Here is an 18,107-nt window from a genome sequence, read left to right on the forward strand (position 1 = left end):
TTACTAACAGGAGAGACGGAGGGTGGAAAGAGACAGAGACAGAGAGAGAGAGCAGAGACCGCCTGAACAAGTCATATTGCCCGAAGTAAGAGACAGGCTCCTGTCAGAGGCATTGGCCAGACAGGGAGACTAGGGACCCCCCTTCATATACCCCCCCCCCCCTTGTGTGCCATCACCTGGACGCCCCCTCCCGGGGCCGGCGCTCGGGGGTCTCTTGCAGGGCCAGGGGGCTGTGACCCGGTGCTGTGAGCGCCACCCAGCGGCTGCCCCCCCCCCCCACCTTCTTCCTCTGGACCCCCCAGACCGACGATGATGAGCGGGGACCCCTTCACCGAGTACCGGCTTGATGCGGACGAGCAGGACCTGAAGCCTCAGCGCCCTGCGCCCCCGCCCCCAGCCAGCGCCGAGAAGCCCCCGCTGCAGGAGGACAGGGACCCCCGGGGCATCAACGAGTACCTGAAGGTAAGAGGAGCTCGGAGGGGGGTGGGGGAGAGGCTGGGGGCTGTAGGAGGGGGTGGCACCCACCCTCAACCCCCCAGCAGTCGGAAGGGGTTGGAACAGACACGGTTCATTTTTTACACTTCCACAATTATATTAATTATAAAGGATTCTGTTAACATTCTCCCAAAGAGGCGTGGCCGGTGTAATTAAGGGCGTGGCTTAAAAACACCCAAGATAAACCTCGCTGATTAGCACAGTGTGCCCCCCCACCCCCACTGGTATTTTGCTGCTTCTGTCCTTGCATCCAGATATATAACGCAACCAGTAATATCACACCTATACCAAGCCAGGACTATTGGCTGTGTCAATGGTTGTTTGTTGCAAAAGGTAACTAAGCAACAACTATGGCTTCGGTCAGGGCTTTAAGTGGGATGAAAAAACTGGGGGTGTCTCCCAAAGAGGCGTGGTCGATGTAATTAGGGCGTGGCTTAAAAAGGAAGCTTAACCTCTGAGCTTGGCATAGTGCCCCCCCCCACCGACCCCCAACTGGAGTCACTGAAAGGTTTGGTTGCAGTGTGCCTGGAGTCACTGAAAGGTTTGTGTTAGAACTGGGGGTCTCTAGTTGGCAATGGCTGGCACCAATGTCCAAATAGGGACCCTTCTTCCTAAGTCAGGGCAAGTGGGCTACCCCCTTTGACAACTCCTGCTCAACCCGGTGGTAACGTAGCACGAGCAGTTAGGCTTATCTCAGAGGCAGTGTGTGAAGCATTTATGACCATGCACAATAAGGCAGTAACAACACCACAAAAGGACACAACTCAAGGAGGTATAGAAAAATAGCATCTTTATCTAAAGTTTAGCTCAAGACTCTCAACGTGTTTTAACCAACTACAAGGCACATAAATCAGTAGGGACTTAAAAATGCAATAACGTATTCACCAGAACGTGGCACTGACTGAGTTCAAGGCTGGGGCCTATGCGACCCGTTCCGCACCAGATACCTGCCGCTGGAAGGGGACTCAGCACGCACTTCAATGGTCCGCAGCGTGCACCCACAATGATTCGGACGCTCAGGGACTGGTGGGCTCTCAGTGGCAGCAGCACGCGGCTGTGGCAGCCCGGGCTGATGATGGCGATGACCCTCATCGTGCGGCTCCATGGTGGGCTCGCAGCAGCTCTCTCTTAGCTGTGGCGGCCCACGAGATGATACCGACGATCTCCGACAATGGTGAACAAGATGCGGGCACACAGCGGCAGCAGCTCTCCCTCAGCTGCAACGGCCCACAGGACAAATTACGATGATGCAAAGTTGGCAAAGGTGCGGTCATTCAGCAGAAGCAGCTCTCTTAGCTGCGGCAGCCCACAGGACAAATCACGATGATGCAAAGGTGGCAAAGGTGCGGGCACTCAGCGGCAGCAGCTCTCTCTTAGCGGCGGCGGCCCACAGGACAAATCACAATGCTGCAAAGTTGGCAAAGGTGCGGGCCCTCAGCGGCAGCAGCTCTCTCTTAGCTGCGGCGGCCCAAGGGACAAATCACAATGCTGCAAAGTTGGCAAAGGTGCGGGCACTCAGCGGCAGCAGCTCACTCTTAGCTGCGGTGGCCCACAGGACAAAGGATAATCTCGACCAGGCTGGCACAACGGTGGGCACTCAGCGGCTGCAGCTCTCTCTTACTTGCAGCGGCCCACAGGACAAAGGATGATCTCGACCAGACTGGCACAATGGTGGACACTCAGTGGCTGCAGCTCTCTCTTAGCTGCGGCAGCCCACCGGACAAGGAATGATTTTGACCAGACTGGCACAACGGTGGACACTCAGCGGCTGCAGCTCTCTCTTAGCTGCGGCGGCCCACACAGGTTCAGCAAAGGTTTCGAAGCTTCAAATTAAGGTGGGCTCTCAGCGGCGGCAACTCTCTCTTAGCTGCGGCGGCCCACACAGATTCAGTGAAGGTTCCGAAGGTTCAAATTAAGGCGGGCTCTCAGCGGCGGCAGCTCTCTCTTAGCTGCGGCGGCCCACACAGATTCAGTGATGGTTCCGAAGGTTCAAATTAAGGCGGGCTCTCAGTGGCGGCAACTCTCTCTTAGCTGCAGCGGCCCACACACAGAGTTAACAAGGGTTACCAGTCCACGCACCTCGCAGTAGAACTAGAGGCTCCGTATTAGTCGACAGAGGCCTCACCTGCAAGTAGAATTCCTCGCACAGGGATTCCGATGGCTGACGGGGTGAAGTCTAATGTCCCTGAGACTTCAGCAGGAGTCACTCCCGATTCAGGCCCTCGGGTAGTTTCTTCAGCAAGCTTGGTGAACGTTTCAAAGTCCTTTCCTCTGTTCACTCGGACAGAGTTTCGTCTTGAGATCCAGAAGGAACACACTTGAACAAAGTTCCAGCGCAGCACTTTATACCTAAAAAGTCTTTGTTCTCTAAAGTCACAAATCATTGAATCCAGTCAGAACCAGTTCGGTGGGGTCGGGGAGCACTTGGTTTATGAGGCGACATCCTGCCCTTTCAGAATGAGGGGTTCTGCTATCAGACGCCCGCTGGGAGGTGGAGCCATCATTCACCTTGCCAGGCACGGCCCTGCTCAGATCAAAGAGTCACCCCTCTCCATGCAATGAATGCTGATCTCTCTCTCCAGCCAGGTCTGACCCAGCTGGCCCTGCTGCTCCAAAACCAGACGACCAATACACATACTAGCGAAGCCTACAGGAAAGCTTAGGCAATAAAATACTGTGTTACCAGAAGAGGCATTTTCGAACATGGGATATATAAAGGGTCCTTACTAAAAGGTGTATCTCAATGCCCTGAGCATAAACATATCAAACTCGAATTTCCTATCAGGTTCCTGGGGTCAGATAGGATTATGGAAGGTAATCCTCAGCCTGCCCATTGTGGCCTATGAGAACGGATAACTTCACAATGGTAAACCGTGAAATGGAGGGTAACTCGCTACTAGAACATGCTAAACAGACCTAGGCATTATAGTTATTCCAATTCATACAGTCATCTTTACACAGGGAGCATTTGTGCTGTGGCACTGATTAGCAGTGGCACAGCGCCCAGAGCATCTAAATCCAGCCAACATAAAAGATAGGAAGCGAACAGAGGAAAGGAGGCTCACGCCAATGATGTCAGGTCTAACATGCGTCCCCTCCAGCTAAAATGGGGGGACAACGAACCATCCCCTTGGGAGTTCTCTTCACTAAGGCGGAAAAATCTGGACAGACCGTCAGCATTGGCATGTTCTGTACCAGGGCGGTGTACCACCGTGAAATCCATCCCCTGTAGGGAAATGGACCACCTCAACAACTTGGGATTTTCACCCCTCATTTGCATTAACCATCTGAGGGGCCTGTGGTCTGTCTGAACCCGGAAGTGAGTCCCAAACAGGTATGGTCTCAGCTTCTTCAGCACCCAGACCACAGCAAATGCCTCATGCTCAATGGCACTCCACCTATGCTACAGGGAAGTAACCTCGTGCTTAGAAAGGCTACCGGTTGGTCTAGGCCCTACTCGTTGATCTGTGACAGAACAGCCCCCACACCATGCTCTGAGGCATCTGTCTGGACAACAAATTCCTTTGAAAAGTCGGGCGCCTGAAGCACGGGTGCGGTGCACATGGCAGTCTTCAGGGCATCAAAAGCTTTCTGACAGGTGTCAGTCCAGTTAACATTCTTTGGCTGCTTCTTAGAAGTCAGATCAGTCAAGGGTGCAACAATGATGCCATACCCCTTGACAAGCCTCCTGTAATAACCCGTGAGTCCTAAAAAGGCTCTCACCTGTGTCTGAGTCCAGGGGGTTCCCACGCTAGGATAGTTTCAATTTTGGCCTGAAGGGGTGCCACCTGGCCGCTCCCCACCTGGTGCCCCAAATACACAGGAGAACCCTGCCAAATCTGGCACTTACTGGCTTATATTGTGAGTCCTGCCTTCCGCAGTGCCATCAATACCTCCCAGAGGTGGCACAGGTGTTCCTCCCAAGAAGAACTAAACACCGCAACGTCATCCAGGTAATCGTCACTGAAGTCTTCCAGCCCAACCAACACCCTGTTGACCAACCTCTGAAAGGTGGCAGGGGCATTCTTCATTCCAAAGGGCATAACCCGGAACTGGTAGTGCCCATCGGGTGTGGAGAATGCCAACCTCTCCTTTGCTCCCTCAGTCAAGGCGATCTGCCAATACCCAGACGTCAAATTAAATATGCTGAGGTATTTTGCAGCCCCCAACCGATCTATGAGCTCATCAGCTCGGGGGATGGGGTGCGCGTCAGTCTTCGTGACTGAATTGAGGCCCAGATAGTCCACACAGAACCGAAGTTCTGGGGTGGCAGGAGGCGCTGCAGCTTTCGGCACCAGGACCACTGGGCTGGACCAAGGGCTGCTAGAGGACTCAATCAACCCAAGGGCAAACATTTTGGTAACCTCATCCTTAATGTAGGCCCTTACCCAGTCAGTCACTCGGTAAGCCTTGTGCTTAATGGGAGGACTGTCCCCAGTGTCCACGTCATGGACGCACCAATCAGTGACACTAGGCACCAGGGAGAACAGATCACTGAATTGTCCCAACAGTTGGTGACAATCGCTCCGCTGCTCAGGAGTCAGTGTGGTGGAGAGGACCACACCCTCCACTGGCCCATCTCGCTCCCCGGCCTCAGGAGGTCAGGAAGGAGCTCGCTCTCCTCCTCCATCCCAGCATCTGTGGCCAGAAGCATGCCCACTTCAGACCACTCAAAGTGGGGCTTCAGGCGGTTCACATGCAGGACCCGCAAGGGGTTCTAGGGAGACTGCAAGAGGCCCCACAATATCAATGCCCACTCTCTCGAATGGGGTACTCACAACAGGAAAGGGCTGTAGTGGGGCCTTGCTCTTCCCCCCAATCTTCCCACTTGCCTGACAAGTCTCACACATCCTGCAGTGAGCATCTGAGCTCCTGCGCATCTGGGGCCAATAGAAGTAGGTGATCAAAGGCCTTGGTCTGCCCCAGATGTCCGGCCAATGGTACATCATGAGCCAACCCCAGTAGAAAGGTCCTGAAGTGCCGGGCTGACCCAGGCTCAGCAACCTTAGGCTCGCTGCAAAGGAGGTCGTTCTCCCGATAGAGCCAATGTGACCCTGTCTGATCACCTGCGGCCTGGGCTGCAGCCTGTTGCCGCACCCCCTCAAGAGAAGGGCAGGTTCTTTGTTGCTCGCAAAATTCCTCCCTGGAGGGCCCCCCTTCCTGCTACCAACGGGTCAGTTCTGGTAGGTCCTCCAGTTCAGCCACTTGTTCCCCTGTAGGTTGCAGGGCACCCCCCTCAGGGTCTGCTCCTCCGGGGCCGTGGGAACCACAGGGGTGATTTCCTGCGCCTCCTATCCCCTTCTCTTTAAGGCAGGGGGCATGGGCCATACTTCCAGGCTCCAGGCCCTCCTGAACACCTTTCTGAGGTGTCATGGATCGAGTGGTCGCACACGCCCACTCAGGCAGGCTCAACACTTCCAAATTAGACTTTCTCTCCACCGTAGCCCACGGGGAGTTCTCTATATCATTGCCCAACAGACAGTCTACCGGCATGGTGGGCCTCACAGCCACTTGAAGAGTCCCCGAGACCCCCCCCCACTCAAAGGGAACCTAAGCCACCTCACACTGGCTCTCTGAGTTGTCTGCTGACACTACTGGGCAGAAGGCATGGGGGATAACCTGCTCTTTGGACAACAACCTGGAGCTGACAGCAGTCACACTAGCTCCGGTGTCCCTGAGAGCCTCCACTCTATGGCTATTGATGGTCACCCACTGCCGATACTTCTTAGTGTTATTAGGCAGTGTGGGGTAAGGGACCTTATCAAAGTCTTCTAGCGAGACAAGGGTTAACTCTACGGGATTCCACCCACCTTGGGCCTCGACCTCCCCCCCCCCCCAGGGCTACACTGGCAATCTGACGGGATGGTGCACAGAGTGGTGCATGAGGGGATGCATTGGGGCCCTCTGAGGACTCTGGGGATCATAATACCGGTGGCCCACTTGACCACACCTGAAACAAGTGAGTGGCCTCCTCTGAACGGGCCTACCTGTCGGGGACACTGGCTTCTTCTCCAGAGGATGGGGCACCACTGCTTGGTTCCCTTGGGAATTACTTTGGGGCCCTCTCTGGAACTCCCTTGGCTTACCCTTGTCCCCCCCACTTCTCTGCTGGGGACCCTGCCCACCTCTGGCAAAGTCTCCCACAAAACCTTTGCGGACCCGGGTGCTCACCCAGTGGTCCGCCTCCTCAGCAAGCTTCCTAGGGTTGGTCAGCTTGCTATCAATCAGGTGCTGGAGTAGCTCTGGAAAACAGTTACTAGAAAAATTCTCCCACGTAAACAAATCATACAATTGCTCAAAAGTTTCCACTTTGCTACCTTTTTCCCAGCGATCCATTGCTCTGCAGAAATAAGACACATATTCAACCCATGTGGTACCCTCTAACTTCTTACAGGTTCTAAACCTCTGCATGTACATTTCTGGGATCAAACCATAACGGGTCATCAAAGCTTCCTTCATATGGGCTACACCATCCTGCTCTCCTCAGGCAGGTCCAACAGGGTATCCCTCCCATCACTCACAAAGCGTCCCCACCACCCCGCTCCCCAATCCTTCTCAGGGACCCGGTGGGACACCATTGCTATCTCATATGCGGCAAACCATTGCCCAATATCCTCACTCTTGTGAAAATCCTTAATGACATCTTTAGGAATATAAACTCTACTCTCAGGAGTTACTGAAGGTATGCTGCCACCAGAGGAGGGGACCAGGACACTCCTCGCCCTGATCTCTATCTCCCTCAACATTCTCTCATGCTCCGTTTTCATTTTCTCAAGTTCAATTGACAATCAATTCTTCTCAATGTCTAACTTCTTACTCTCAAGGCCCTTCTGACCTTCCAATTTAGCCATGTCCAAACTATGCCTCCTATCTCTCTCCCTGTCCTCCAGCTCTTCTTGGGTTAGGCTCCTTTGGGATACACTAGTACCTGGATTGGAGGGGCTTCTTTTCCCCCCCCCCTCTACTGCATCATCCTGCTGCCCTCCAGCATTCTCATCCGCATCGCCAGCTGACTCTCTCGCTTCCCACCAGGCCGTCAGCGCCTTCTGGTACTCCTCCTTCCTAGAGAGACCTATCACAGGGACTGTGAATTGCTTACAAAATGACTTCTGGCAGTATAGGTATCTAATCTTTCCTCCTCAAAGGTGAGATCCTCCGAAGCATTGGACGTGGGTCTTCCCATATTAGCAGTACTCATGGCTGTTATCAACAATTCAATACTAGAACAACCCCAAAAAAATGTGTGGCTGCGCTTTGGTCTGCACTCACCAGTGTTGTTTACCAGTTATTGTACGTGGATCATAAATGCAAGTCCTGATCCCCACCGCTGACCGCCAATGATAGAAATGGGGGTCTCTAGTTGGCAATAGCTGGCGCCAATGTCCAAATAGGGACCCTTCTTCTTAAGTCAGGGCAAGTGGGCTACCCCCTTTGACAACCCCAGCTCAACCAGGTGGTAACGTAGCACGAGCAGTTAGGCTTATCTCAGAGGCAGTGTGTGAATCATTTATGACCATGCACAACAAGGCAGTAACAACACCACAAAAGGACACAACTCAAGTAGGTATAGAAAAATAGTATATTTATCTAAAGTTTAACTCAAGACTCTCAAAGCGTTTTAACCAACTACAAGGCACGTAAATCAGTAGGGACTTAAAAAAAGCAATAACGTATTCAACAGAACGTGGCACTGACTGAGTTGAAGGCTGGGGCCTACGCGACCTGACGCGCACCAGACACCTGTCGCTGGAAGGGGACTCAGCAAGCAGCTTCTCGAAGAAGCGGAGACGGTGACAGGCGGACTCCCAGCGACCACAAGTCTTGGCTGCAGTGGTCTGCAGGGTGCACCCACAATTATTCGGGCACTCGGGGACAGGTGGATTCTCAGCGGCAGCAGCACGCGGCTGCGGCGGCCAGGGCTGGTGATGGCGATGACTCTCATTGTGCGTCTCCTTGGTGGGCTCACAGCAGCACCAGCTCTCTCTTAGCTGCAGCGGCCCACGAGACGATAGCGACGATCTCCGAAAATGGTGAACAAGATGCTGGCACACAGTGGCATCAGCTCTCCCTTAGCTGCAATGGCCCACAGGACAAATCACGATGATGCAAAGTTGGCAAAGGAGCGGGAACTCAATGGCAACAGCTCTCTCTTAGCTGCGGCGGCCCAAAGGACAAATCACGATGCTGCAAGGTTGGCAAAGGTGAGGGCACTCAGCGGCAGCAGCTCTCTCTTAGCTGCGCCGGCCCACAGGACAAAGAATGATCTCGACCAGGCTGGCACAACGGTGGGCACTCAGCGGCTGCAGCTCTTTCTTAGCTGTGGCGGCCCACAGGACAAAGGATGATCTCAACCAGGCTGGCACAACGGTGGGCATTCAGCGGCTACAGCTCTCTCTTAGCTGCGGCGACCCACACAGGTTCAGCGAAGGTTTCGAAGGTTCAAATTAAGGCGGGCTATCAGCGGTGGCAACTCTCTCTTAGCTGCAGCGGCCCACAAAGATTCAGTGAAGGTTCCGAAGGTTCAAATTAAGGTGGGCTCTGAGCGGCGGCAACTCTCTCTTAGCTACAGCGGCCCACACAGATTCAGTGAAGGTTCTGAAGGTTCAAATTAAGGTGGGCTCTGAGCGGTGGCAGCTCTCTCTTAGCTGCAGCGGCCCACACAGATCCAGTGAAGGTTCTGAAGGGTCAAATTTAGGCGGGCTCTCAGTGGCGGCAACTCTCTCTTAGCTGCAGCGGCCCACACACAGCGTTAACAAGGGTTACCAGTCCGCGCTCCTCACAGTAGAACTAGAGGCTCCGGATTACTAAACCGAGGCCTCACCTGTGAGTAGAATTCCTCGCACAGGGATTCCAATGGCTGACGGGGTGAAGTCTAATGTCCCTGAGATTTCAGCAGGAGGCGCTCTCGATTCAGGCCCTCGGGTAGTTTCTTCAGCAAGCTTGGTGAAAGTTTCAAAGTCCTTTCCTCTGTTCACTCGGACAGAGTTTCGTCTTGACATCCAGAAGGAACACACTTGAACAAAGTTACAGCGCAGCGTTTTATACATAAAAAGTCTTTGTTCTCTAAAGTCACAAAGCATTGAATCTAGTCAGAACTAGTTCGGCGGGGTCGGGGAGCACTTGGTTTACGAGGCGACATTCTGCCCTTTCAGAATGAGGGGTTCTGCTATCAGACGCCCAGTGGGAGGTGGAGCCATCATTCACCTTGCCAGGCACGGCCCTGCTCAGATCAAAGAGTCTCCCCTCCCCATGAGCTGAATGCCGATCTCTCTCTCCAGCCAGGTCTGACCCAGCTGGCCCTGCTGCTCCAAAACCAGACGGCCAATACACATACTAGTGAAGCCTACAGGAAAGCTTAGGCAAGAAAATACTGTGTTTCCAGAAGAGGCATTTTTGAACATGGGCTATATAAAGGGTGTATCTCAATGCCCTGAGCATAAACATATAAAACTCGAATTTCCTATCAGTTTCCTGGGGTCGGATAGGATTATGGAAGGTAATCCTCAGCCTGCCCATTGTGGCCCATGAGAACAGATAACTTCACAATGGTAAACAGTGAAATGGAGGGTAACTCGCTACTAGAACATGCTACACAGAACTAGGCATTATGGTTATCCCAATTCACACAGTCATCTTTACACAGGGAGCATTTGTACTGTGGCACTGATTAGCAGTGGCACGGCGCCCAGAGCATCTAAATCCAGCCAACATAAAAGATAGGAAGCGAACAGAGGAAGGCAGACCCACGCCAATGATGTCAGGTCTAACAGTTTGGCTGTAGCGTGCCTTGAGTCACTGAAAGGTTTGGTTGCAGCGGGCCTGACGTCACTGAAAGATTTGGCTGCAGTATTCCTTATGTCACTGAAAGGTTTAGTTGCAGTGTGCCTGGCGTCACTGAAAGGTTTGGCTGCAGTGTTCCTGACGTCACTGGCTGCAGTGTTCCTGACGTCAATGCCGTGGTTCTATAATGATGTTCCTGGCTCAGCTGGGCTCACGGTCACCCTCCCCTTCTGCCCCACACAGGTGGACTTCTCCGACGTGCTGGCCGAGCCCGGCTCCTTCCACAGCTTCGACAAGGTCTGGACGTGGAGTGACATCCTCTTCGAAGCCACCAAGCTCTGGTGCTACCGGATCATCTCGCTGCTCTGCGCCGTGCCCGTCTCCCTGCTCAGCGGCTTCCTCTTCGCCCTCCTGGGCTGCCTGCACATCTGGTGAGTCCCTCCCCTTTCATTAAAGCCCACTGTTTACAACTTCGGGCTGCAGCGCTGGTTAAGGATGTTTTACACAAAACAGATGTCTTTTTTAGCTTTTATAAATGTGAGGGACATGACCACTCTTTTGCCAACCATTGTGTCCCTGTCCCTCATACAACAAGCATTTGCAATGCAATAGTAATTATAAATTACTGTACCAATCGCTTAAACTCTCGCAAATGCGAGACCTATTGCATTACAAATGCAATTTTTAGAAAAGCACCCCAAACAGCTTTCACGTTGTCTGCCCTTTTACAAAAAAATGCAATAGTTTGTCAAGTTGACAAACAAATGCTTTTTTTTTTGTAAAAGTGCCCCATACCACCGTTTCACTTTTAAAGCGGCTGCACACCTTTCTTTAGACGTGGTTCGTCTAAAGAAAGGGGCGTGGCCGACATTAAAGTGAAAGCGCCGTATGGGGCGCTTTTCCCCCAAAAAAATTGCAATACTTCTCGCATTTGCGGGAGTTTAAGCTATTGTCATTTATAATGGCAATAGCTCAACCTCTCGTAAATGTGAGACCTATTTCATTGCAACACAGCAAGCACGATTGTCCCAGGCTGCTTTGTAAGTGAAAGCGCTAATGGCGCACTGCACGTCGTGCCTGCGGGACCATAAACTCATTAAAGAAAATAGTGCTTACAGAATAAAATAAACAGAAGTAAAAGGGCCAGTCCTCCTGGGAGGTTACAAATGAAGAAAAGGCGGTACTATGGAGGGACTAACAAGTCTAATACCGAATCAGAAGCCAGCATTTACAAAGGACAATGACACAAGCCATTGAGAAATATGGACGGAGAGTGGGCGGGGCTTCAAGTCCATACTCTAATACAGCATGCTTCGCAGAGCAGCACATGCGCTGCTGTGGCTCGACCTAAAAACGGACCCTAGACCCTTGCTCCCCAGCCATAGACACCGCGAGGAGACAACGCAGCGTTTCTTTAAAACCATAGAGTAGACGGAACACTTCAGGAGGGATTTTGGATATATTTCTCAGAAACGTATACTGAGAGGTTGACGATTGTCACCGCACTCCAGCCTCTGCCGAGAAACATTATTTTCCTCTTGCAAATAAAGGTAGCAATAGCAACAGCAACATTTCCAGCAGGAAAACCTGCAGTGGCAGCACTGATTCCACTAGATGGTGCTGGTGCTATGGAGAAATGGGCCCAATGGGTCTCTTCCGTTTGACTCCCTGGTCACTAAGCCCTTTCACCAAACCTACCAGAGAGAGACACAGTAAAGAAGGCAGGGCCCATCTTAGAAGGAAGGGAGGGTGACATGGGGCCTAAGAGCCCACCAAACAAAGGGGCATATGCACAAGGGGGTTGCGCCACGAGAACATCACTTTTACCGACAATCCGGTGGCGCAGTGCCCTGCTCCATATTTACAAAGTGCCGTTCAGCCACTTTTTGTCGCTTAATGCCGCTTTGTAAATATGGTCACCCTTTCACACAATTTTCTGCATGGAAGGGGCGTGCAATGGGTGCGGCTGTGGCCTTTCCATCAAGCACTTGCTTTATGCAAAATGCAGCACACATAGAAGTAGCAAATCACAATTTTGACTGTTTATTTGCAGGAAGGGCCACATACCTGCACATAAACAGTCATCCCTGCAGTGCAGGCACCCTTACGCTATGGCACAAAGGTATCCGTGTTGGCTCTAGGCAGCTACTTTTAGCGCACCGCAAAGGAAAACACAGGGGTGTGCCGTATTCTTGTAAATAAGGAGCATCCCTGTGTTTTGGAAATGGCACAGGACGGCGCTGCAAAATTTGCCACAGTGCCACGCTTCGCCATTTCCTCGTAAATATGCCCCTAAATGTCCAGATGTTTGGGAACGCCACACTGCTGAAAAAGCATTGCCAATTTCAATAGGTCTGGCTTTAAAAGAATGTTGTATGGTAATTTGAAGCATTACAAGCAGATAGCATGGGAATGGGTATATATTTGTGTGAAAGGAAAGAACTGTATAAGAATATTGGTGTAGGTTAAAAAGTCACGTGAAAGTTCCATTGCGAACTCAGACCTGTAGATGAATGACTACCCTTATTTCATCTGTGCTGCTGCCAGACAAAAAACACCATCTATCTAGTTATCTAAGACACTTTAGAAGCATTACAAGGTCATGTGTGTGCCCCTGAAAATTCAAGCCCAGGCAGCTGGATAAATAAACAAGCATTGACAAAGCCAATAAATCTCGGCAATGACTGAGCTATTGGCCTTGTCGATGTGGAATGTCTTTAAGCCATGTTGTCGAGCAGCACATCTGCTGTTCAGCATGGCTGAAAGCCACTGAAAAGCCCAGAATCACAGAATGTTGCCAGTGCATGTTTGGTGTTGACGGTGTCTTGCTGAACAACTGTGGAAGTGATAGTGAGAAAGAGGTGAGGAGCTTTGATGTGAAGTGACGATGTGGCGTAACAGCCAGAGCTGCTGACAGGGAAACTGGTGAACCAGGTTCAAACTTGAGGTTGACTAAACAATTTGTGATTCTGGGCAAATCACTTACTCTTCCCCCTGCGTACAACAATGAACATGTCATTGTGTAATGTAACAGGTGAGTACTTAAAGCACTCCAATACCATTGGCTGGTGTTAGCAGTATGGCAAGATGGAGAACGGAACAAGTGCTCCAATGCTATCAGATTGTACGAAAAAATAAATAAAAGCAGCAGCGACGTCAAGCAGTGAAGCAATAGGGTATGGGGAGATGGGCAAGCAATGACAGGAGAGGGCAGGAGGTAGCAGCAATAAAGGGGGACAAAAATGCCTGAATTGAAGCAGGATCATCAAAAAACATGAATGTGTCAATGTGGAATGTAGCTGGTGAGCACTTAAATCGCCGCAATACCATCGGCTCATGTTCACGCTATGGCAAGACGGAGGATGGTGCAGGTGCTCCAATACTACTGGACCGTGCAAAAAAAAGTGCTGTTTGTGTTTGAACAACTTTTTAAGAAATACTTTTGTTTATGTACACACACATGCATGTTAGAGGTATGTGTACAAGGGAGACGGTCCGTAAAACACAAGTACTCATATGGAGTACTTGAAAAGTAAGAAAAGAATATCTCTGCAACCCAGGCGCAGTGTAACAAAACATGTGCTCTATGGGAGGGCCAAACACAAGAAGAGGGCATGATGCCCGCATGCCATGACAAATGGTATTAAATAAATTGAGAGTGACGCTGAAGTTTGCCAATGGTAGGAGATGGGCGGCCTGTAAGCCCACAGATAGAACACAACATGTCTCTTCAAGACTGCGCATGCGCTGTCTAGCTGAGACCTAACAAAAAAGACCACAGCTGTGTGATCAGCAAGCACTCATGTGTGCGGAGCCAAAGCCCCTCTCCTGATGATTCTCACATAATTGTCTGACAACAGCTATGCTGTCAACCCAGACCATGAAATGGGAGTGTTGCTGCCTTACAGACAAGCTAGGGGTGGTGCTGAAAAGACTTGAAAGTTGCACAAATCAGGTTAAGCATTTTGTCAACAAAAATGCAAAACTGTGTCCAGAAATTTTGTTAAAATTTTGAGACAGCTCAAAGAGAAGTGCTCGCCTTGCATGTGGACTGTGTGTAAGAACTGGGTGACCCCTAACTGTGACTGTCCCAAGGCACAGTGTGGTGCCTGCAAGCTGTCGGTGTCCTGCCTGTCTACTTGTGACTGCATTATTGGTACGGTGCACTGTCCTGCTCTGCCCTGTGATGCTCACTTACGTTTGTGCACCAGGCACAGAGCATACAGCGCAATGTATCACAACAAACTTGCTGTTTCCAATGCAGACGTGAACCTGTGGCAACACTGGGACCTAGTGAAAGACACCCAGCTATTTGAAGATACTGGTCTAAGTTTGACTCTGAAAGAAGCACCAACCTGCCTTTCAAAGGGGGCAGAGATCACCGTGCAGGCAGGTGAAGTGAGCGACTGCATATACCTGCACGGGATGCCTGGGGGTTCGTGTGACCCCCCTCAGCACCCTCCAAAAGGCACCCTAGGCTGCCACACTGACGTACGCCATGTCTACGTGGCACACAGTCAGTGGGGCTCCTGGTGGCCCCCTTGCCTCTGCACATGCATCTGAAAATAGCAAAGACAAAATGTTCGCTTATTTGCATGGGCCACATCCCCTTGCAAATGAGGGAATGCCCTTTTTTGATAACGGCGCACAATATGTGCCGATACAGTCTATACTATACAAAGGTATGCACAAGCATCTACAGCCCCTTCTGTAATACCAAAGTGACCGGGGCGAGGCATGAAGCCGGTGCAAACTCTTTGGCACAAGAACCTGGGTGAAACTTCTTTTTCCAGTACCAGTTCAATTCTAAATCTCCTTCAGAACGTGTGGGATGTCTTACAGGATGCGAAGGAGGCACTGAAGAAAGATTCGGTGCATAATGTTTCTTCATGATGTCCCATGCAAATAGATCTTCTTGAAAAATGATCATCCATTAATGGAGAAAGCAAGGAAGCCTCCCTCTTGTGGGGATGGTTGCTCCAAGGTTAGTATAAAGCCCTTTGCAGTGGTGTGGCTCACTGGTTAGAGGCAGCAGACCCGGAAACAGAGAACGGCCCGGGACCAGGGTTCAATTCCCGACGCGGCAGGGTCGTGGACCAGGGTCAGCGGACTCGATAATTCTCGCCTCGGTGCCTACTCTAACCAGGGATCACACTCGGCAACTCTGGGCATTAAGCTTGCCTCATCTCTACAACGGCCCCTCACAGACGCCGGGGATGCCTGGTTTCACCTTGGAGATACCCAGAAGGGACCATCTCACAGGGAAAGCCAGGACGGGTTCCCCAGCGGTCTTCAGCGCCGGGACGCTTACGGGCAGCTGTGCGCTTTACAAGTCCAACACATTTACATTTACACACACTTTGTATGCCTGAGGAGAATTCCACATTTGCCGCAAAGGTGGAAGCGGTTGATATAGGTTTAACCCAAAATCGACACTTTTACCAGAGACAGAGGGTTGAGTTAGTTGATTTACCCGCTGTCTGACCTATAATCACACCAAAATTAATGGGTTGGTGGAGAGTTTTAATGTTTAACGACATAATGGATACCCTAGAATGGCTCTTTACAAATTAGAGTACCAGTAAGTACCAGTATCAAAAGGGGATGCAGGGCAGACTCAGTGGCAGAAGTATGAGAACTGGTTTGTTAAAATTAGGAAAATATATGAGTGCCACTCCGATAGCCAAGATGCAGCACTACACTGAGCGCGCTGTGGACAAAAAGTGACCCTCTGCAGGTTTTAGCTTTAGAGCCATGGTGACTGAACACCCTGAAGCTGTGAGTCTTCGAGCCAGGGCTACTGCCACTGCCAGAGAGAGACAAGCAGTGGGGCAGGCAGTGAGTAGTGGCAGAGCCCAACACTGATAATGTGTAACAGAGCCTGAGTGTGTGTGTACATGAGTTTGTATCCAAGAGTGTAAGTGTGGGATTGAGCAAAGGAGTGTAGCTAGGGTTTGGTTTCATTGAAAGGGTGACCATGTCTCCTTTCAATCATGTCTCCTTCAGCCACACTACAGATCTCCTCTGGACTGACCACAGCTGCGTTCACTTCTCCTACAACAAGCCAAAACCCACCAACCACCTCCAACCAACTCTGCAAAGAAACTGGAACAAAATCACCATCGACCAGATCTCCTCATCGCTCCTTCTAAACACCCCAGCCCACTCTTCTAACCCAAACCAAGCCGCCGCCAACTTCAACCTATGGTTATCCAACACCGCCGACAACTTAGCACCACTGAAAAAACGTCAAAGCAAACCTGGCAGCAAGAAGGCCTCATGGTTCAACGATGATCTTAAGAAGTCCAAGAAACTCTGCCGCTCCCTTGAAAAGGCCTGGAAAAAAGACCCAACCATTAGCACCAAGGACGCCTTCAAAAACGCCACCCGCACACACCACCAACTAATCCGAAAGGCCAAGAAAACAGCATTCAAGGATCGACTTGACAACAACGCCCACAACAGCAAGGAACTTTTCAACATCGTCAAGGAATTTACCAATCCCTCGGCCAACTCCAACGACATCACCCCCTCTCAAGCCCTCTGCGACTCCCTAGCCTCATTCTTCCACAACAAAATTGCAGACATCCACAACAGCTTCGACAACCAACCCGGAGACCAACCCACCCAACCATTTGCTGAACATTCGCCCCCCTTGAACACCCTTAACGACTGGAACCCAATCTCCACTGAGGACACCATCCGCCTGATGAACTCCATCCACTCAGGATCCCCCACAGACCCATGTCCTCACCACATCTTCAACAAAGCAGACTCCGTCATAGCACCGCACCTCCGAGACGTCATCAACTGCTCCTTCAACTCCGCCACCTTCCCGGAAAGCTGGAAACACGCTGAACTCACCGCCCTTCTGAAAAAACCCACAGCGGACCCCACCGAACTCAAAAATTACCGCCCCATTTCGCTCCTTCCATTCCCGGCCAAAGTAATCGAGAAAGCTGTCAACAACCAGCTCGCCGCTTTCCTCGAAGCCAACAAATCCCTCGACTCCTCACAATCTGGCTTCCGAGCAAAACACAGCACTGAGACCGCCCTCATCGCAGCAACAGACGACATTCGAACTCTACTGGACAATGGAGACACAGTCGCCCTCATCCTCCTCGACCTCTCTGCAGCCTTCGACACAGTCTGCCACAGCACCCTTTTACAACGCCTCAGAAACATCGGAATACAAGGAAAAGCACTTGAATGGATCACCTCGTTCCTCACCGGAAGATCCCAGAGAGTCCGCCTCCCACCATTCAAGTCCGAAGCCACTGAAGTCATCTGTGGCGTACCACAAGGATCCTCACTCAGTCCCACCCTCTTCAACGTATACATGAGCCCCCTCGCGACCATCGCCCGCCAACACAACCTCAACATCATCTCTTACGCGGATGACACTCAACTGATCCTCTCTCTCACCAATGACCCCAGCACCGCCAAAACTAACCTACACGAAGGAATGAAAGAAGTCGCCGAATGGATGAAACACAGCCGTCTGAAACTGAACTCAGATAAAACAGAAGTCCTCATCTTAGGTACTTCCCCCTCAGCATGGGACGACTCTTGGTGGCCGGAAGCCCTTGGAAAAGCACCCATCCCGACAGACCACGCACGGAACCTAGGCGTTATCCTGGATTCTTCACTCTCAATGAACAGACAAGTCAGCGCCGTATCCTCATCCTGTTTCAACATTCTTCGCATGCTCAAAAAAACATTTCGCTGGATCCCCACCGAAACCAGAAAAACAGTCACCCATGCTCTGGTCACGAGCCGACTGGACTACGGAAACACCCTCTACGCAGGCACTACCGCTAAACTCCAGAAGA

General features: G+C 51.4%; 1 protein-coding gene across 1 annotated transcript in view; it reads left to right on the forward strand.

Moving 5' to 3' along the window:
• LOC144784999 (caveolin-2-like) overlaps positions 1 to 18,107 on the forward strand; it is a 59,720-nt gene continuing 41,613 nt past the window's right edge. The window contains exons 1-2 of the mRNA XM_078664118.1: positions 1 to 462; positions 10,519 to 10,706. Coding sequence (XP_078520244.1) covers positions 310 to 462; positions 10,519 to 10,706 — 341 coding nt within the window. The 5' untranslated portion in view covers positions 1 to 309. The remainder of the gene's footprint in view (positions 463 to 10,518; positions 10,707 to 18,107) is intronic.

The sequence above is a fragment of the Lissotriton helveticus genome, chromosome 10 (genome assembly GCF_964261635.1).
Source record: "Lissotriton helveticus chromosome 10, aLisHel1.1, whole genome shotgun sequence".
NCBI classification, from domain to species: domain Eukaryota; kingdom Metazoa; phylum Chordata; class Amphibia; order Caudata; family Salamandridae; genus Lissotriton; species Lissotriton helveticus.